Source organism: Oreochromis niloticus, linkage group LG4, assembly GCF_001858045.2.
Source record: "Oreochromis niloticus isolate F11D_XX linkage group LG4, O_niloticus_UMD_NMBU, whole genome shotgun sequence".
NCBI classification, from domain to species: Eukaryota; Metazoa; Chordata; class Actinopteri; order Cichliformes; family Cichlidae; genus Oreochromis; species Oreochromis niloticus.
The window spans coordinates 18,154,586-18,176,488 of NC_031969.2; the positions used below are offsets into that span (position 1 = coordinate 18,154,586).

A 21,903-nucleotide genomic window follows, 5' to 3' on the forward strand; every position below is an offset into this window, starting at 1 on the left:
CCCACAGAACCAAAACACAACTAATCTGGGCCTTTTTACGAATAATTATTAAGAATAATGAAACACGCGTCACGGAGTTGGGACTGAATCCTTTTTCTTTAATGAGAACACCGTTGTCATGCAGCTCTGAAACAATCTGCATTTGGACAATTTAGTGTGCAGGTAAAAACACCTGTGAGCAACAGGTGAGACCTATATCCCAATTCAGGGTCTGCAGCCTTAAAGTACGCAGCCTTAGCGGGCCACAAAGGCCGCGTACTCAAAGACCGCTAAGGCCGGAAGTGCGAGGCTTGTGAAATGGGACGGTCTAGCCTCCGTCCAGCTGCCCAGGTTGCCTAGCAACCGTGATACTAACAGCTGGAAACGTTTCATACAGCTTTGTTTGACAGAAATGAAGGAGAAAATCTTCTGTTCATTGTTTGTTTGTTTTTATATGAGCTTTGTGTGATTTGATAAGTATCTGAGGCTGAGACCAGGGGACTGTAAAAACATGATTGTTGGGCTTCATTTCTGTACTGAACAGTCATTTTAAGATTAGTTAGTAAATAACAGTTAGCTTGTGTTGTTCATGAGACTAAATTCATCTTACTGTGGTAATGTAAATATAATATGGCCAATATTAAAGTTAGTATTATAGTAATCATGATTAGTTATTACAGCAGTGAACTTGAACTCTGTGTCAAATACTGAGCTTCAGTAAAGATTCAAGTTGCGTTTATTTATATTTCCTATCACCTTAAATCTTCGCTCAAAGATAAGTATCTTTGACAGTGTATATATAGATATATTATATATAAGAGACAAATGTTTTTCTTTTAATATGTTGGCATTACTAAATTTGGTTCAGTGCTTACATGTAAAAAGGAAATGTACGAGCTGTGATAACTGTGTCTGATAGAATGAAGAGTAGACTGATTTATTAAATATTCCTTTATTGGGTGAGAAAATCAGACCATGTCATAACTGCTTTAAGTCATACAGAATAGATATCAGAGCCTTAAACAGGCTGACTTCTGCTAAATGGGTCAAACTGGGCAGAAAGTATACAAACACATAACATCGGTATAGAATATGATGTAACACTATAGATCAACTTACCTCAGAATATATAAAGCATATAAACAATTACAGCAATGTGATGCAACAAACACAGCAGTGCTACTGATCCAAAATACTCAAAGCTTCATAGAACTGAAACAAACATTTATTTTTAGCTCCATTCTGCTGCTGATACATACTTTAGGTTTCTGAATATTAAACTTGTTACTGCCTTTCATAGTGTGTAACTTGAAGGCCCTGAGTACTTTCTCCCACACTGAAAACACTGGAATGATCAAATTATTTGAACATTACCTAATAAGACTGATTCAGGACAGACAATTAGTTCTTTTAAACTTTTCTAGCAGTCCTTCACAAACAGGGAACAGTCTGTCTATTCTCTCCATCTGTCAGCTGCTGCTGGCTCTTCCTCCTCCTCTTCCTCACACACTGCTGAGTTTGTCCTGGTGGATCATCAGGGGTGCAAAGCCTCACAGATGATGTGCAGCAGTGGGTCCCTCAGTCTGTCCTCACTCTGGACACTTGCAGTTGTCACACATGGAAATCAAATGTGTGATAAGCTGCAGGATTCAAACACAAGTGTAACTTATAAATACATGTTCACACTTTTATTCCACAATTAGAGAGAAAGAAAGAGAGAGAGAGTGCAGGACAGACAGACAGGTGACAGTCTCAGGTGTATACACTGCTACAAAACAGCACAAGAGAAGGAGGATTTAGTGTTTGTGTTATTACGAGTGCTAAACAAGAAGAGTTCCCAGATGGTACAGTGGACACATGTGTGACTGCTGTGATTAAAGCATCTTTCTTTCAGCTTAACGAGTGAACCGTCAGCTCGTTCAAACACACGTTAAAGTCCGTTTGGCTCGACACCACCGAACAGAGGCAGCAATATAACATAGCTAACATTAACAGTGCAGTGAATCCTGCTTGTGCCGTGATATTCAGGACTGCAAACCGAGCAGCATTCACTGACTCTCAGCTTGTTGTGTTTGTGGATATATGACTGACTTTAATTACGCATAAAATCATCACATTCTCTGTAAGATAAGGTCGACTATATATGCATATATATTGTAACGATGGTTAAATGTTATTTTACAGTGACATGTTGGTTATCTCTGCACACTGTTGTTATTTCTTTAAGATACATGTTTGGTTGTGCTGCAGGAAAAAGGGAGTTAATGTGTGCAGGAAGGGGAGGGGGGTCCTTGTTGTTGTGTGTGACTGTGCGGGGCTGAAGTGAGGTGTTGTACGAGAGCACTCTCCCCGGAGTTAACGGCCCGTTTGCCTGTGTCACTAAATAAACGGACAAACTGAGGCCAAAACGTCTGGTTCTTGAGAACGTTACAATATATTTAGAAGTAGAGGCTTTAAAACCAAGTTAACGCTGAAAGCGCAAACATCACTGTCACACAACTTTGTCGACATGTGGCCAACAGTAATGTTTTAATGTTCTTCGTTATTAAACATTCGCACATAAATAAGTGACATCATATTCAGTACTTACTTTTGACACTTCACTCGTCGGCCGCTCCCTTCTGCCGTATTTTGCACAAGAGCACCTGGCTGCAGCCACTGGGGAGCGCCATATTGCGACCGCCACAGTAACCGGAAGCACGTGACCTCCACAGTACCCGGAAACACGTGACCTCCACAGTAAACGGAAACACGTAACTTCAGTTAAATCGACTTTGACAGCGAAAACTAAATTGTATTTTTGTTACTATTGATGCTGCTGATAAATAAATTTGATTCTAAGCGTTTTTAACCCAGATTGTTAAAAAAAAGCACTTAGAATTTATTTATCAGCACCTTTCGCGCACTCGCTGTTTCGCTGATTTTTTTTTTCTTAACAGCACATTGTTTTGTGCGTTCTGATTGCTGTAGACCATTGTCAATCAATCTAGTGCCGTGTCTTCTGCACAGCAGCGGTCCCCAACACCCGGGCCCGTTTGGTATCGGGCCGCGAGAGTTGAGGCTCGGGTGTGAAGTGTATGATTTTCAGGGTTTTTAATCGTTAAGTCGGGTTCCCTGGGTCTTTTCCCGTGTTGTAGTCGTGTGTCTTATTTTGAAAGAACTATTTACGCGTTACCATAGCGACCAGAGAGCATTAAGAAGCAGAGAGGAGGATGTTATTCTCAATGTTGTTGGTGCATTTTAGGAGGACCCTGCTAATAAAGTTACACAATCACACAGTGAATTCGCGTTTATTATTATATTTACAAAATACCACCGTTTTTGTCTTTGTCTGTATCATTTTATTTTGTTGTATTTATCCGCGACACCTTGAAGGCTGGTCCGTGAAAATATTTTCTGACATTAAACTGGTCCGGGGTGCAAAAAAGGTTGGGGACCGCTGCTGTACAGTACATAATGAGTTTAGTTTGTCGAATTTATATAAATCTTCGATCGCTAGCAATGTAACTCTGAAGTGCTTTACTGTATGTTTGTAAGTTTTCTCCCCGACAAACACAACAATGCCGACGAAACAAACGTTTTGTGCGGTTTCATTTTATAATGGACTTGTGTTTCTACGAAGGTTTGAACTTTAAGAGTGTTTAAACAAAAGAAAAAAGTGTGAAAATGTTCGTGCCTGTCTGAGGAAAGTGTATAAAGCATGTAGTGAGGGGTTTTACAGTCTTAAAACAGCTACAATAATTGTAAAAAATAAAGTTGGCTACTTCGCAGATTTCACCTACCGTGGGTTATTTTTTAGAACGTAACTCCTGCGATAAACGAGGGACCACAATATTATTAATAGTAGAGTCTGGGACATCTAATTGATTAACATCCGCATTGATTATCATGCACTATTATTTTTGTTCAAGGAGAGTAAAAACTATAAAACTCTCTCTCAGCTTGTCCGTTGCCAAAAATGGCCACTTTTGTGTATGTTCACAAAATGCTGTAAAATGTATATTTATTAAAACATTTATTTACCTTTACCGACTTTAAACCGACACTTTAAATTAGCACCAGTTCTTTTCAGCAAAACCAAAATTTTATCTACATTCTGTTTTTTACACTTTAAATGCCAGTTAGGTTATATATTACCAGTAACTTTTCAGATAAAACAGTGATAAAGTCCTAATGGTTTCATAAATCTTCGTATTTTTTTTTTTTTTTTCATATAAGCATCGGGGACAAGGCTGTCTTGCAATTGTTGAGGTCACTAGTGTACACCCTATTTCTTCCAGGATCACTCTTCATTTGTAAGTTTTAGTGGACTCTTAGTATTGTGAAGTGATTTTCATGGGACAAAGGCATTGTATTCCAAGATCTGGGAGATTGTAGAGATGAGCAGTGATGCCTTTCTTACCATCTTTCCAGAAAGATAAGTGATCTGGAAGCTGTTAGGCTTACTTACAGCAGTAGCACTTTTTGCATCTGCATAAACCCCAGGACACATTTACTAACAGTGTTTGTTGCTGTGTGTGCTGCAGCTGCAGCTTTGAATTTTTTTGATAGAGTTAATATTTTGGCTATGGTGTCTTGTTATGAAATGTACAAGAGTAAAAGTGTTAGCATGTGTGTCAAAGCTAAGTTTGACTGGGAAACACAAAGGTCAATAACCTGTATCAACAAAAATTCACTGCAGCCTGTGTAATATTTGATGCGTCATAATTTATTCCCAGTCTATCTTGCAAATACATATTTGCGTTGCAATGTCATGCACAAACACACACAACTATTAGATCCTTAAGATCAAACCTGTGTCATTCTTTTGGTCCACTGCAGTGTAGTAGTCAAAAAAGAAGAAGTGAAGTGGCCACAAATGGACAGGATAGAGCCCAGAGGGTTAATGCGTAAAATGTATAAAAATATTATTAATTACGGGGTAATACATTAATGTTAATATCAACAATAAGCTTTTTACTTTGAAGTTACAAGTATAAACCATGCTGTTACATTTACACTTAAATTTTTTACTATTAGTATGGACATGGAAACAAGTGAACAACATTTTATAATAAGCTTAACTGGAATTCTGTACACTGAAAAACAAACAACACATAAAAAACACAAACAAACAGCCAGTGCCTTCATCTGTCCATTAAATGTCAAACATCGCATTGACCCATAGTCCCTGCTCGTCAGCACATGCTTTTAAAAAGAGCTCCATGTCCTCTGCAAACTGAAAAACAAAGGAAGAAGTCCCTCTACACAAAAACACTGCAGATGACAGGCCAGGCAAACATCTATTGATCTGTTTGAATGCCTCCTCATCATGCGAGCCTTGAAGTTTTTTTTGTAAGAAGACTAAGACCACAGTGAGGGCGTTTCATTTCCATGGACTTTCCACAAGCCACAGTTTCATTTAGCACAGAGGCTAGAGCACAGAGGGTAGAGCACATGAATGTTCTACCAAAGATTCAGAAAATGGTTTAGATGCTGGAGACATCGAGAGGGAGATGTGGCTCCACAGAGAGTGCAGAGGGAGGGAGACGAGGCTCCTCGGAGAGTGCAGCGGGAGAGAGGCGGGGCTCCACGGAGAGTTCAGTGGGGAGCAGTCCTAAACGCTGACATGACAATATTTGCCTTGCCATATTCCCACGCTGTATGATTTTCATGTTACAGACAGGGCAGTGAAAGTGCACCGGCATATCATTTTGTCTGTAAGAGAGAAAAAAAGAAAAAAAAAAAACAGCATGTAATTTAAATGTAGTTGTATAGAATGCAATCAATTTATCTAACAATCAGATTGTACATATTAACAAAAATATCCAAGCCATCCTCAATAATGAAAGCAAAATGGTATGGATCACAAGAGCTGTCAGGAAATGTGGTGAACATGAAAAATTTTTTTTAATGAAAACACACTTTTTTCTCTTGCTGATGAATGAACTGAACTGTACAATGTGAAAAGCAACTTTTAAGTCAACAAAGAGACTGCAGAGGTGCTGAAAAGAAGTGCATATTTATAACTTTAACTATGAGGTATATTTAATACCAACATACCTTTGAAAGGCAAAGCATTTTTAATGTGTCCATTTATTTGCTCCTCAATCTTTGCCCTGACAGTAGGGCTGAAAGTGGGGCACAGAGGGCAGTGAAAGAGTCTTCTGCAACACGTGGTGCATTCCTGCAATTCTGGCTTGGAGGCAGCATTCCAAATTGATATGTGCATCTAAAACAAATAGAAAATCAGATAAACACCATATACACATTTAAGTTCAGGTTTTAGCAGAAATAACACGTTACAGTTAGCATGTAAGAGATTTGGGAGAAAATTCTTTACAAAAACATAATTTACAAGACACTTTTATTTGGGACATACGTATATATTGACATATAAAAGACAATTTAACAAAGGCTAACTAAAATCTGGGCAATAAAAAAAGCAGTAGAGCATAGAATAGAGAATATTAGTATTTATAAATATATAAATCTCTTTGTGACAAACTTTACAATGTTTTTGCAGGTGGAATGAGAGACATGAATAAAGCGCAATATGCAGTAAATGGAACAATGTGCATCGATGTTACTGACAGTGAAAAGTAGTGAAGTGAATTTGTTCATAACAAGCAAAAATCAAATACGTTTGAAACTGACCACTAAATGCTAACCAGATGTGTCAAAAGTGCACACATTACTAAAGTTTAGATCCCTCGGGGGTATGACAGTTGTTGTAACGCTAACAAAGTGCCAACATAATCAGTGTAAGCAAACTAGATGATTCCTAGAATTATACAATTATTAACGGCAAATTTATACATGAAAAACTCTGTCCCAACCTTTACGATCCACTTGCAAGGTTTCCACAGTCGATGATGCACGCAGGAACGTATTTCTGCCGATTGTGGAGGTCACGTGTTTCCGGCTACTGTGGAGGTCACGTGTTTCCGGTTAGTGTGGAGGTCCCAATATGGCGCTCCCCAGTGGCTGCAGCCAGACCCTTCTCTCAAAGTCGATTTAACTAAAGTTTTGCTCATGGTATTTTTTGCCTTTGGTTCAAATCCTTCATTGATTGTTCTCTCTTTTTGTAGCTTTGTGTTTATTGTTTTTTTTGTTGTTGTTGTTTTTTGTTTGTTTGTTTTTTTCTTGCTATATTGCTCAACCGAGGATGTTACATATTGAGATTAATGATTGTGCCTTGTATGTTATACTATCTGTAAATAAAGTTCTGTTTATAAAAAAAAAAAAAAGTTTTAACTGAAGTTAAGATTTAACTGAAGTTACGTGTTTCCGGTTACTGTGGAGGTCACGTGTTTCCGGTTACTGTGGAGGTCACGTGTTTCCGGTTACTGTGGAGGTCACGTGTTTCCGGTTAGTGTGGAGCTCCACAGTGGCTGCAGCCAGATACTCTTGGCATTGCTGAGCTCTGCGAACCTGGCCTACCAGCCATTTTCTGCGAGACCGAATAAATGCTCCGTCAGCTTTGCGTTTGTAAGTCTCATCTAACCTATGCTGCAAGTCAACCAGTTCTATCTTATCAGATTCACTGAGAGTGTCTATTGGTTTGGAAGTAAGGCATGTGATCTTTTGTATCACTTGCGTCTCATCAGATCTTCTTTTTTTGCCAAATCACTACTATATTTTCTAAAGAATTTTCCAATTTCATATTTCAAAAGTTCCCAGTTGCTACAAAATGTATTATCTGTGAGAGCTTTATTCCAATAAAGTTTAATGAATCTCTGAACTTCACAAATCACTTCTTTATGCTCAAGAATGGTACTATTTAGCTTCCAGTAAGAGGTTTTAGTGATTAGGGAGGATGACAATGGGATTGATAAGCTAACCATTCTGTGGTCTGAGAGTGGTGTAGGATAAATATCCGTTTTAACTTTTTCTAAATCTTTTGAGATAAGCCAATAATCGATACGTGAGTGCCTGGTTTGAGTCTTATTACACCATGTGTAAGCTATCTGAGATGAATGAGAATCCCTCCAAGAATCGACTAAGTTAAATCTTTGTGCAAACAGTCTTATGAATGAGTTAGAGTCTTAACTTCTAGAAGGCCATCGGTCCAAATAGCTGTTAAACACTGTATTAAAGTCTCCACCAAAAATAATAAAAGAATTGGGATATTTAGATAACCAGCGCAGTAGGCGCGCTCCTCCAACCTATCAAAATATAGTTTATTCTCCCTCTGACAGTTAAAACCATACACATTGACTAAAATATAGATAGACTGAGCAGCCTCAACTATTAGAAAAATGTAATGACCATCTTTATCTATGTCAGAATTCAAGATTTTACCATTAAATCTTCCTTTAAGTATGCAAACACCAGCAGCACGCTCTGTACCATGGGACATCCACAGATCATCTCCCCATTGCGATCTCCAAAATGTTTTTTCTTGTTCTGTTGAATGAGACTCTTGTATAAAACAGAAATCGGAGTTGAACTGCTTGCAAAACAAAAAAATAGCTTTACGTTTAACATTGTTTCTTAAACCTCTTGCATTTAAAGAAATAACAGACAGAGACATAAGGATAGTAACAAAAATTAAAAGTGACAAATAAGAAAAAGCTTAGACCAAATAAATGAAGAAAAGTTGAATTGGGAACCTGGTCACTTAAGAGAGTCCTATATAAGATGTGAACTGCAACCCCTGAGTAAGTAAATTGTGAACTTGAATAATAATAAGAATACAATAGCCTAAAACAATAAAACCAATGTGGTAAAAAATAAATAAAATAAAATAAATAAACGTTTCACATATGGGCATTGAAAGGGAGCTTATTAGAAATTTACTTGCTCCATTTAAATAACTAATTATTCAAAAAAGAATAAAAAAATAAATAAAAAGAAGCTTATTTAGCTTGCTCATAATAATTACAGCAAAAATATTGCAGCCAAACTCAAGACCAATAAACTTATAACAAATAAACTGTATCAGTTTAACTCTGATCGTTTTATGAGTCCAACAACAAAAACAAACAAACAAACAAACAAACAAAAAAGAACGGCAGTGAAACCAAGTTAATCTTAAGATACTTCAGTTTTCACCTCAAAATACCTTGGATCACAATATAGGGGTGGAAAAATCTCTTTTCCCTCCACGAATGCACGACCTCCTACGAAGAACGCCAGCTTGTTTTCTTTGCGCAGCTTCCACAGCGGGCCAGAGTGTGTTTCTTCGGGCGCAGTCGTCAGGGGACAGATCCTCAGCCAGCTTTAGGTTGTTACCTTTCAGGTAGGTGGACTTCTTAGCAGCGCGCCAGACAGCATCGCGGTGGATCCTGGATGTAAACTGAATGATGATTCCCCTGGGTTGGTTGTTGTTGGATTTCTTGGGACCGATGCGGTGGACGGTGTCAACAACGTCGGGGAATTTATCTTGCATCTCCGGTAGGACCGATCTACAGACTTTGATCACCTCCTGCCGCACGTCCTGCTTGTCCCTCTCGGTCAGACCGTAGAGCTTCAGATTCCAACGGCGTGAATAGCTCTCCAGGTGAGAGATGCGCTTTTCCGGTGCTTCAGCCATAGCTGGACTGGCCATCGGGCATACCGGGCATTTGCCCGGTGGGCTGCTGGCGATTTTTTGTTTTTACGGGCCGATGGATTTTTTTTTTTTTTTTTTTTTTTTTCTTAGGAAGGGTATATATAATGAAAGGTGTTGGATTGGCCAATTGGTCATGATCGACTCTGGGCTGGACCAATTACAGCCGAGGAGGCCGGATGCACCCTCCCCCTTGTTTAGCAATCTTATAGACGAACTAAAGAAAATGGAGAACCAAAAAAGGAAAGGAGGTGTTTATGAAAATATCACTAAATCTGTCATTTATTAATTTTAATTTTAATTAATGATCATGTCTCACCTCTAGTGTTCTTGGTCTTAATTTAAGGTTTTTCCTATAGCGATTGACAGATCACGTGACTTTCGCGCATTGCATGCCGGGAAGTCGAGGCAAAACAATCCAAGTACCGCATCAAATGCAAGCATTTGCAGCACCGCAAAACGTTCATTCTCTCGTTCCAGTACCTTCCTGGTTTTTCTTTGCCCCCCCAAAAAGGAATGTACAAAACTAAGGAGAACAATGCCGGACCGTACAAAGACAGACTCGACGAAAAGGCAAAGAAAAGATACGAGGAAAAAATCAAAGGAGTGAAAGGGTCAGACCATTAGGAGCACACAGAGTGGACAAAAGATGTTTGCGTGCTGCCCAACTTTCACCACGCTCAGATTTACAATTATATGTTTTATCCTGTGAATAAAAGTATATGTTTTTGTCAATGTACCGTGGTAATAACAGAAGCGAAACGCAATATTGTGTCAGGACAATTCACTATTTATGCACAATAAATAAAGGAGCATAGCGCGACAATTTCTGTTAGCGCGACAATTTCTGTTCAGCGCCAGACTTGCTTGTAACCTATATCACCAGTTATGTTAAGAAAAATGACGTATTAACTACTACAAAGCACTGACCTTTGTGGGAATGCTTGGGGCAGACTAACATGTGAGCTGGAGTGTTCTGAGACGTTATATTTGGTATATCCAGGCCATCCGTCGGCTCTTACTTCGGAAACATGGCTTAAAAAAATTTCTCTTCAAGGACGTAATCCGATAAAAAAAAAAAACGATCTCTTTACCCGTCGGCTTCCCGTGGCTGTCATGCGACCGGCTATTGCAGTTAATAATACAACAGCTTCTTGCCATTTTTTGTGTTTCTTTTTATCGCTGTGTAACTGAGTTCAATTGAAAGCCTGCGTGCGCTAGTACCTCTTGCCTCAAGTTCCCAGAATCCTTTGCGGTTTTACCCCTGAATGACATCACATTTTCAATCTCTATCCTGGTGGGCCGGTCTCTAGTCAAAATGCCCGGGCCGATTTTTTGTCCCAGTCCAGCCCTGCATCAAAGCCATTACTTCCTGTTTCTCAAATGTGTTCATGGTCAGCAAAGCTATGAATGTGGTCTACGCTGGCTGGACACGTGTCCAGGCTGACCTTAACTGCATGGCTGATCTCTATAACACCAGTACAACATGGAAATACTTCATCAACCTCTGTGGTCAGGATTTCCCTCTAAAAACTAACTTGGAAATTGTGCAAGCTTTGCGTGCACTACAAGGAGGTAACAGTTTGGAGTCAGAGGAAATGCCTGAAGGAAAGAAGGGAAGAGTGTCTAATGCTCACCAAGTAGTTGATGGAAAAGTCCAGGTACTTCATTTGGAGATTTTTTACGTTGTATCATGTAGGTATTAATCAATTCACCTTGCTATTGTAAAAAGCTTCAATTCCACTTACTCACCATCATATTAACTTTTCAATTGTCCCAGCCAATAGGAAAACAAAGGATCCAGCTCCCTTCAATCTGCCCATACTATCAGGAAATGCCTATATTGTGGTCAACCGAGGTTACGTTCGCAGTGTGTTCGAAGACAAGCGAATACAGGCCCTCATTGAGTGGGCCAAAGACACCTACAGTCCTGATGAGTTTCTGTGGGCAACAATACAACGAATACCTGGTGTTCCCGGCTCAACATGGCCCAACCGTAAATTCGACATGACAGACATGAATGCAATTGCCCGGATGGTCAAGTGGCAGTGGCACGAGGGGTCGGAGGGTTCCCTGCAAGCAGTATACCCAGAATGTAAAGGCCACCATGTCAAATCAGTATGTGTGTATGGTGCTGGAGACCTGCAGTGGTTGATTGAACAGCATCACCTTTTTGCGAATAAGTTTGATGCAGACAGAGATCCCATTGCTATCTACTGCTTGGAGAAATATCTGAGACACAAGGCACTGACTGATTTAGTTTAGGTGGAGTCATCATCTATTACTAAAGATAATTCCAATAGACACTTAACTATAAACACATTCTTTCAATGTTTATTTTAAATTAAATTGCTATCATCAATATTAATAATATTAATAATATTAAAATGATTTAGGTTTTGGCTGTAATTATGTAGAGGACAAAATACACAGGGAACTTGCAGGGAAGTTGATTGCAGTCTATGTAGAAAGAAAAATCTGGGTAAATGATCTAATTTCCAGAAGAACTTCAACTCTAAACCTAAAGCCAAACCTACATCAGTATATCAATATGACCAAAAATACTCTGAACTATGTGCCCCTGTAGCTTGCATAGATATAAACATAAAATATATGCAGTTTTGAGACGTTCTCTTAAATTAAATTAAATTTTATTTACATGGCCCTTAAATCACCACAACAGTTACCAATATTAGAGACACAACTCCAACAACTAGGCGACCCCCTATTAGCAAGCACTTGGCAGCACTGGGAAGGAAAAATAGCAGGAAGAAATAGAAACAGGCTCAGGGAGTGTCTGTCTGCACTTCCTTCCATTGTACAAAAATAAAGCCAAAATCTCTTCTTTGTGGGAGCTGCTATGTTGCACTTTTGGAACCAGAGCCTGCGCAAGAGTAACTTGAGGGGGAGTGGCTGTGTCACGCTCATTCCCTGGACATCATTGGTGTGTCACAGTAATTTCAAACTAAAAACATGAAACTTCTGCTACAGTTCAACTCTGCTACTTTATTCTCACAGGGACAGAAAGGGTGACAGCCTTTATGGAAATAAACACTGCCTAGAACATTCACATTCATTCCTCTAATTTGTTTTTGATTAAAGTATGGATAATGGTAATAGAAGTCTATCAATATAAAACAAACAAACAACAAAAACAAAACAAACACAAAAACTTGTCAGTATTATTTTAGTCAGTGATTAAACAAATCCAATAAGATATGAGATGTTTATTTTAAAACTGTTGCAATGTTTTCATAATAGCAGATTGAGGGAACAGTTGAGTTGGAGCCAGGCCTGGGGAGGGTGCCTCAGGGCCACAATATTGTGTGATCAGGGGTGGTACCTCTGGATTGGCAGACCGGGGTGGTGGTTCCCATCTTTAAGAAGGCACACCCCACTTTTCAGTTATTTATTTGTAAAAAATGTTTGGAATCATGTATGATTTTCGTTCCACTTCTCACGTGTACACCACTTTGTATTGGTCTTTCACGTGGAATTCCAATAAAACTGATTCATGTTTGTGGCTGTAATGTGACAAAATGTGGAAAAGTTCAAGGGGGCCGAATACTTTTGCAAGCCACTGTATATTAACGTGTCCCGGAGAAACTCCACCCCCTCCTGATCACTAATTGCACACACCTGGGAGTTCACAGAGGCCAATAAGAGGCCCTGGCAGGACAGAGAGCAAGAGAGATGGCAAAGTAGCTGGCGGCAAGCAGCAGTGACAGACAGGTCGGAGGACATTCTCAGTGGAGCTCAACTGGCGGCGACAACAGGCTTGGAGGCGCTGGCGAGTGGCTGCAGAGAGGCAACTGGGAATATTCTGCAGCGGTGGACTTTTTATAGTAACATTTTGTATTGCTCTTTTATTCTATTTTAATAATTGTTGTCCCTGGCCAGGGTATTTTATTGTGTTTTATATGCGAGATAAATTATTTATTTATTTTTAAACGTAATTTTAAAATTTCCTATTGTTTCTGGCTCCGCTACTGCTCTTCCCGTTTAAGAAGGGTTCCCCTTGTTAAAGTAGAGCCTGTGCTAAACCATGCTTTTTAACAATTACAGATGGTTTATTCCAAGATCGCCAACAGGATCGCTCATTGTCGTCATCGTGAGAACTAATTAAAATAAAGGCAATTACATTTAGAAACATCGCTGTATCTTAAACATAAAAATATAATGCTACTTTAGCTTGTCTCACATATTCAGTGAAATGAAATAACTTAAACCATCATGTGACATGGTCTGCAATAGCACTGTTATCAAAATAAACCCAGCAAATAAAAGTGTAGAAACATAAATATCTGTTTATCGGGTTTCATGGAAACTCAAATTAACAGAGACACATTAAATTCACCTGATTACCTGCTGTAGCCAAACGGGAGAAAGGACTTTCTTCGCAGCTGCACTTCATCTCAAAGGCAAGTTAATGAATTGGATTTAACTTAACCACAATACTTTGGCATGGGTTCTTTACAAACTTGAGTCCAGGTGGCAAGATGCAGCAAAACCCGTGATGCAGCCTTGCTTTACTTGCTTTGTGTCACTAAAAAAAAAAAACAGGCGGTGCTGAGCATTACTTGCGCTAGTTTCAAAACAAAGTTGCGCAATTAAAGGAAAATGACAAATGTTTCTAACAAATACAATGAAGAACATTAAAATAATTCACTGTCAGGTACAGTTGGTATGGTTTTGACGACAGAGATTGGCTGCTTAATTTTGCTCTGCCCTGCCTACTGTGAAACCTGACAGCGGGTCATTTGCATACTAACATCTATCTTATCTTAATGACCTTGTAGTACCATATCACCCTATTAGAGCACTTGGCTCTCGCGCTGCAGGCTTACTTGTTGTTCCTAGAGTATTTTTAAAAGTAGACTGGGAGGGAGAGCCTTCACTTTTCAGGCCCCTTTTCTGTGGAATCAGCTTCCCGTTTGGATTCGGGAGACAGACACTATCTCTACTTTTAAGATTAGGCTTAAAACTTTCCTTTTCGCCAAAGCATATAGTTAGGGCTGGACCAGGTGACCCTGAATCCTCCCTTAGTTATGCTGCAATCAACGTAGGCTGCCGGGGGATTCCCATGATGCATTGAGTTTTTTCCTCTTCAGTCACCTTTCTCACTCGACATGTGTTAATAGACCTCTCTGCTGAATCACACTTGTTATTAATCTCTGCACTTGTCATTGCACTTGTGTTTTGCGCTCGTACAGGACATCTTTATAACATAAAATCAGGCGAAACTGAGTTTCTTTTCTTTTTTTTTCCTTCCGAATTCCGACACGGTGAAGTGTTAGCGAAACATTTAGCTAATAGCCACGGGATAAGCTTGCAAAATGGCCAAAAAAGAGGCAAGAAGAAAGGAAGGACTGATAATGGACTTGGAGCCAGATAAAACCTTTGCAGGCTTATGCAAACCTCTCCCTCAGACCCCTCTTAACAGCCCCCAACACTCTACGGTAGTGCAACATCTACGATGTCTGTAGACCATTACGTCTTTTCATTGGCCCGGAGTCTACGGTGAGCGTACACACTGTAGACTCGGGCCAATAGGAGCGCCGAAAGGGAGAAAGGGAGAGATAGGGAACCAGTGGGTGAAGGATTACCTCACAGAATATGCAGAAAGCTTCCCTCAAGTCTCCGTAGTCCTCGAGGCCAACATTGACAGGTGCATCTATGGTCAGAAAGGGTTTGAAGATCACACCTTTCAAGAGATGTGGGAATTATATTGTCAGTACAGCAGCCAAAAGGACAGACCTGAGAAGTTCAGTGATGAGCAGAGGGAGGTCATTCAGAAGGCACACAGTTCTGTGAAGAGGTGGTTGAACACACCAGTGACGCACATCACAAGCACCCAAATGAAGAGGTTCAAAAAATATATATATGACAAGGAACAAGTACTTAGTTAAAGATAGTGATATGTGATTAATCTTGGCAAAGTGTGGATGTGCATTTTTTCCATCAATCGCAGTACTCACAATAAACTGTATTGTTTAGCAACGGCTGACAAGTAACCCCAGGTGTGATCCTTCGTTGTGGCCAGGTGATGATGCTGAACTGATAGCTGCATCCCAGTCTGTGGAAGGTATGTGAGATTCAGAGTTAATATACATTGTACTGTTTGTACAAAGTCATTATAAATCCAAAACTAATTGGTCACCTCATTTATAGATTCACTGAAGTCCTGTGAGAGTATTCTGTTATCATATGTTACCTTATATCTGTAATCAAAGTAGTTGAAATTATGATACTGCTGTAGATCATATTATACCCCTTAATATAGAGTGTGTGATCAGTATGTAGTTTTAGTTTGCATTATACTTCTGACTTAAAAGAGTGTGAAAATCATTAGATCTATTTGAGTGACCTGTATTATTCGACACTGTTGAATGTGTTACACTGTTTCTTGACATTTCATACTGCTGAATCATGAAGAGAATGTTGGGTGCAGAAGACCTTGTGTCTAAAATAGAAGAAGAGACGACCACATTCCATACCCCCACCCTTACAGAGAGCAGAAAGACAGGGAGCCGAGGTCATAACTTAGGCGCCGTAAGAGAGAAAACATGTGAATGTTTAGGCTTTTACGACTAGGTGGGGGCTACTAGAGACTATAAAAGGCTGACTAACCCGTCACCATTTTGAGACTTGCTGTGTCCCTCTGCAGGCAACTCTCCCCATCATGATGGTTCATATGCTCATAAGTGTTGAATTGTATGGAAATAAATAATTGTTGATTGAGCATTTATACACCGAGTATTGTCCTTCCTTCAGCCCAAAGATTAAAAGAACTGGGAGATTTTAACAACTTGGTGCCTGGTGACCCGGATCTTTGGTGTGCTGAGGAGGGGCAGATTTGGCCTGTGGTGAGATCGTGGGGCGAGGCGAACAGAAGACCGGTCTAACAGAATAAAAAGGTAAGCACAGCCTGTTGTATTATAAATACCAAATGTGCATATTGGGCTTTCCAAATTAATCTGTTCGCTGAGTTACACGTATTTTCACATTAAATTTGTCGGTGTCTGGTTTTTGGCGCAAGATACTAACAACATAAGTTGAGGCTGAATTCCAGTGTGTTAAATAAACTGCTTCTACCAAGAAACTAATAATATACTACGTTGAGCTAGTTGCAGTTTAATTGCATCTACCAAGAAACTAATAATATACTACGTTGAGCTAGTTGCAGCCCACTTTACCTTCCACATTTAACTTTGTCTAAGACTGGCTTCTGTAGCAATAATACATTAGAATCTTTTGGAGACGCGGCCATAATTTCAGTACATTGAATAGAGGTTTTGAAGTGGGTTATGATGTCGGTTGAGTCCTCGTTGATGCGGTCATAAAATTAGTGTGAAATTAAGGTTAAGCAGATACTGGCTTACGGTGTCGGTTAAGCACTGGCAACGCGTAATGCGAAACACGTCCGTAGGTTTTGGTTTATGATACGGCCGTGTTCCGGTGTGGCGGCCATAAGTACAGTAGTGAGGGGTTGCTGGTTTCAGCACGTTGAAAAGAGGTTAGACGGTGGTTTATGGTGTCGGTTTTGAGCCTCGAGGGCTGCGGTCATAAAATTATAAGTAAAATATTTACTTCACCCCGATTAAAGGTAAAGTAGACGCTGGTTTATGGTGACGGTTTTGAGCTTCGGGGACGAGCATCACTTCTGTTTTATGATGCGATTTTGCCCCGTTGTGGCGGCCATAAGCGCAGTAAAAGGGGTACATGGTGTATGGTGCGATTGTGCTTCAGAAGAGTTCTAACAGTTGAGTTCAGAGGTTTCTGTGTAAATTTCCGCTGATGAGAAGCGCTCTCTGTGGGTCTCACTGCTGGTGAAACGCGCTGTGTGTGTGAGGCGCGCACTGGGTGCTGTTCTGTGTGTGAAGCGCGCTCTGGGTGCTGCTCTGTGGGTGAGGCGCGCTCTGGGTGTGTTTCCGTGTGTGAAGCGTGAACACAGTGACAGTGGCGGTTGATGTGTGAATAGGAGGACATTAGTGCGAAGAGAATGCTTTAAGATCAAAGGTTGACGCCTAGTGTACCTGTGGAAATTAATTTTGTCCTGGGGTTGGCTCCCCCACCGTGTGTCGGACGCGACGCACGGACCAGCGGCGTCTGGAGGTCCAGGCTTATCACCTGAGAACTCAGGGCCCTCAAACGATAACAGAGTAACACTGGAACGGCCGTGTAATCACGGGTTCACATTTATTCTGGAATAGAACAAGAGAATGCTTTGACATCTAAGGTTGAGTTCTATAGTAGTCAAAAAGAAAACCGAGGTTAGAGTCCTCATTTCTTAAAATAGAGGTTAGAGTCCTCGTTTCAGTGACGTTTCAGTGGTTAAAATTGTTGTGTGCCTGTCCCCTGATAACGTGAAATTAAATAAAGAGGGAATTTGGAGCCACATAGAGATAGACGGGCATAATTGGGTGTATTACTCTGTGGTGTAATAAAAAATAATAAAAAAAGGAGAGAGAGAGAGTAAGAGGTGCGTAGTGGAGAATTATTGAGGAGCAGAGAGAGGAATGTGTTGGGAGACTGGCGTGCAGTTTGCGCTGTCAAGGTGGGCGTGTTGCCTGCTTATCTGTTTAACAGTGATGAAAATGATATTAAATAAATCTCTTAGTGTGTTAATACAGGAAGCTACGGACCTGGACCAACTGCCCCCACAAGCACAGCGGCCGAAGCAAAATTATAAGTAAGGGGAACCACACCCAGCAAGAATCAGCAGCTGTGAAACAGACAGCAGCGAGGAGAGAATTAGAGGAGAAACTAAATCTGTAAGAGCACATGAAATTGGGTTGAATTTTGGGGCCAACAGACTTGTGGAGGTTGGGAAGGCGTCCGGAGCATCACAACAAGAGGTGGAACAAAAACACACACGAGCAGAGAAATGTGAGAGAAAGGCTCCTTTTAAGGTAATGCCTAGTTTGAGAAAAAGTTAAAATTAACCTGCCTAAAAATGCACACACATGCAATGAAAAAACAGCTTACACTCATGAACATGTGAAGATTTTCCAGCAAGGTTAAAGCAGCAAAAATTAACATACTTCTGTTGTTAAATGATGAAGTTTATCCATTACTAACAAATAAACCCTCTGGGTTGCAGGACAACAATTTAATTTCAAAGAAAAAAGAAAATAAAGAGACTGGTATGACCAACCAGTGAGGAAACAACAAATTTAGTGGTTAAGAGTCAAATTCTGAGATGTTTTCTGATGATTGAACAAAAAGTGATTGGAAAGAAAATTTCTCTTTTGTGACTTTAAACATGATCTTAGGAATTTGAACATGTGCATGTTGTCCTGTCAACTTGGTGGGCTATGAGTTAATTATATCGTGAGAAAGAAAAAAAAAAAAGAAAAAAAGGGGGAGAGAAGGCTGACACAGGGCCTGGCCCGGTGTTTCTCCCCTCTCGTTGTAACACAGCCAACACAACATCATTTTCCTGTTCGTACACTTTTGTTTGTTTTTGGTTTGGTTTGTTTTGTTTTGTTTTTTTTTTTTCTCTTTATGTTTGATTACAGGCTGCTTTGCTGGCCCTGAAAGCCGAGGCTGACCTGGACTCCTGCTCTCCCCTCTACGTGACCCTGACCAAATGCTGCAACAGCTGGACCCACAACAACAACCTGAAAATGTCAACAGTGCTGCAGGAATGCGATCTCATGCAGCAGAGACGGAGAGCATTAAACCTAAGGCCCGTTTCACTACAGGGGGGAAAATTCTCAGACAGCTTCAGCTGACAGAGCTGTGACGAGACGCCCGCCAAGCCCGAATGAAAAGTAAGGTCAAGCAAAAGGATGCTGATCTTGATAACTCTGCATTAACACTGTGCAGGACAGTGATGGACCAACACGCATGATCGGGCAGCAAAAAGGGGCGCGACAGAGACAGGAGGAGTAACTGAGGTCAAAAGGCACCTCAGAATGGACAAAATACAGGAGAAGAAGATGCAGGTTTCACCTACGGTGAGCATGGACATTGGAGAAAGGACTGCCCCAATTGGGGTTAGAACCAGGACGGACTGAACTTTGAGCAGCAGCAGCAGCAATGGTCGCAAACAGACTGAAAAGGAGGAGGGCAGGACCCCAGGGCACGCTTCAGGCTGTGGTTTACCCAAGACACCAGAACAGGAAAGTGATGAACACACACACACACACACACGCACATTGGAATGCTGATTCACTGAGAAGTGATCCACACACATACACACACACATACACATACACATGCACACGCTTGTGCAACGAAGAGTGATGCGCGCACACACACATACACGCTGACGCAATGAAGAATGCTTTGCTAACAAATGCTTATGCTGATATGCAAAATGCTGCACACAAATATCCCAATACATAGTTTTTATGAGGGGCCATTGATTATCGTTGATTACTTAAAATGTGTTTTATGTCACCCAGAGTACATTTATGTAGATTTAAGGGGTAAGGTCTGAAACAGTTTGGTTATGAAAACAATGTCTGTGTGTGATGTCTGTTTATGGTTCAAGGCCTTGACTGAATTCTTTGCTGTGCTTCACACAGCCTGATGAGGAGCAGAGGCACAGAGTGAAAAGGATGAATTAATAGTGTAAGTTTTAGGTCGAAGTACTGCATTTTCTGTGATTGAAATTTAATTCAAGGAGGAACAAAAGGTGTTACGGTACCTGAGGTTCTCATTCCCACACAATATTGTCCCGACAGGAAGCAAAACGTTCCTGTGAATTTCTGGTTGATTTTTTGGTTTTGCTTAGCGCTAGCTTGATTTTATCAGTGAGCTTTGGCTTGTGTTCTTTCTCGTAAGCGAGAGAGGGATAGTTTTATGCTTGAACATGTCTGCAACGGGCCCTAGTTTGTGTTATTTTTATTAGTATTTTGTTGATTACGTCTGTTTTTGTTTTTGTTACAGTGCACTGAGGAAAATCTGAGAGGTGATCCACCGGTGGTGATATTTTGTGAGTTCATGATTTAACAATCAGCTCTTTAAACCAGGCCTGAAAGATTGAGATTTAAAGCGCTATAAAATATTATTACTGTAAACAGTTGCAAAGTGTGCTTCTCCATGATTGTAATTGGCTTGAGAGAAATTCACTTATATGGGACACTGATCACGTGAGAAGTCCTGAGTCTAAAAGGATTGCAGCGAGTCAATCCAGTCCGAAAAACAAAGAATTGTTTTCTTTTTAAAATGATGACGTCATCTTGCTGGTGATGGATGCTCGAATAGGTCACGCGTGAGACTCCATTATCAGCAACATCTGGTATGAATGTGTGTGAATGAATGCATGTGACTGGACTGGGATGGACTGACTAAAAGTTTTGACTGACTTGATACTGAGACAATGACTGCACGAACTTTAGGATTAGTAAATGCTGACAAACAATTCACCCAGCCGGCAAGAGAAGGGTGGATGCTTCGCTTTGTTTTGTTTTGTTTTTGCAGGAGCAGGAGGATAAGAGAGACTGAAGAGGAGACGGTAGCTTCACATGAGAGTGTGGAACTGCAGATTTAACCCTTTGGTTGCTAATTTTGAGTTCTGAGATATGATGTCACTAACCTTCTCTTTTAATTTTCTAGCTCCGATGAATTGACACATGGGAGTGTGTCAAAAAGGGGGGAGTGGAAGTTGAGTTTTAACATCAAACAATGGTTTTATGAACATTTTATGACTTTATTTGTGTTTAATAATTTAGGTATGGTAAAACTTAAGCTTATAATGTGTTAGAAAAAAATGGTTAATTTGTTTTTGTTTTTGATTTCTTGATTAAACTAAGCGGTTATAATCACTTTCATAAACACATTGCAAATGTGCTCATAATGAGTTGACACTCAGTCTTTTGAAGGGCATAAGCTTTGTTCGGCGTGACTGTCCGGACTGATATATTGTAGGTATTGACTTTGAGTGCAGAGGATGCAAACACGCTTACACACATAGATAATGATTAGAATGAGTCCCTGGGTCACAGAGTTCTGAACATAATATTTTATACCAACTTTGAATCACTAGAGGAGCAATGGATAACAACATTAGATTATCAAGGCTAGGGAGAGAGGTGTTTTGGTTTTCTGTCTCTTACAGAGAAAGGAACAGACACCAGACGAGGTTACGGAGATACGAGGATCCTCCAGCAGAGACAGATGTAGGGACTGCCGAGACAGCAACTGGGGTCAAGTGTCATGGCGTTTGGGCTCCTCGAGAAGATGGATCCCATAAACACAGCAATAACCATGAAGGGGTTGGCGAAAATCTAGGAACACCAGACCAACGAGGTTCGAGAGGCTCTTGGCAAAAAGGGGGACACGGCGGTGACCCCAGAATACACAGATCTTTGTTTGAAATCGGGGCAGAATAATCCCCTGATCTGTGCAACGACTAAAGGGTGGTCTAACCCCAGAGGTCG

The 21,903-nt window shown here is 40.4% G+C and overlaps 1 protein-coding gene and 2 long non-coding RNA genes across 5 annotated transcripts; 2 read left to right on the forward strand and 1 right to left on the reverse strand.

The window, feature by feature from the left end:
- Window positions 1-4,666: 4,666 nt before the first annotated feature.
- LOC112846707 (uncharacterized) lies at window positions 4,667-9,008 on the reverse strand. 2 transcript variants are annotated; one of them, XR_003219840.1, is made up of 4 exons: window positions 8,263-9,008; window positions 6,798-6,886; window positions 6,022-6,190; window positions 4,667-5,676 (listed from the first exon to the last, which is right to left on the reverse strand). It is a non-coding gene; the product is annotated as an uncharacterized LOC112846707 (long non-coding RNA). The 2 variants fall into 2 exon arrangements; XR_003219841.1 differs by lacking the exon at window positions 6,798-6,886.
- A 1,199-nt stretch (window positions 9,009-10,207) lies between these two features.
- LOC109201782 (beta-1,3-galactosyl-O-glycosyl-glycoprotein beta-1,6-N-acetylglucosaminyltransferase) lies at window positions 10,208-12,446 on the forward strand. The gene is made up of 3 exons (XM_025906648.1): window positions 10,208-10,229; window positions 10,832-11,206; window positions 11,292-12,446. Exons 1-3 carry the CDS (start codon window positions 10,208-10,210, stop codon window positions 11,774-11,776), a joined length of 882 nt encoding a protein of 293 aa, XP_025762433.1. The 3' UTR covers window positions 11,777-12,446.
- Window positions 12,447-13,023: 577 nt separating this feature from the next.
- Window positions 13,024-20,548, forward strand: LOC109201956 (uncharacterized). Of its 2 annotated transcripts, XR_002061903.2 has the most exons (4): window positions 13,024-13,356; window positions 15,509-15,596; window positions 16,286-16,428; window positions 20,013-20,548. It is a non-coding gene; the product is annotated as an uncharacterized LOC109201956 (long non-coding RNA). The 2 variants fall into 2 exon arrangements; XR_002061904.2 differs by lacking the exon at window positions 16,286-16,428 and having other exon boundaries at window positions 13,027-13,356; window positions 20,013-20,546.
- Window positions 20,549-21,903: the final 1,355 nt, after the last annotated feature.

Bases quoted from the DNA above. Each gene is read 5' to 3' on its own strand.
- LOC109201782 (XM_025906648.1), top strand. From the start codon at position 10,208: ATGTTTTATCCTGTGAATAAAA. The intron at 10,230-10,831 runs GTATATGTTTTT...TCTAGTCAAAAT, and splicing joins GTTTTATCCTGTGAATAAAA to GCCCGGGCCGATTTTTTGTC. The intron at 11,207-11,291 runs GTAGGTATTAAT...CAATTGTCCCAG, and splicing joins GATTTTTTACGTTGTATCAT to CCAATAGGAAAACAAAGGAT.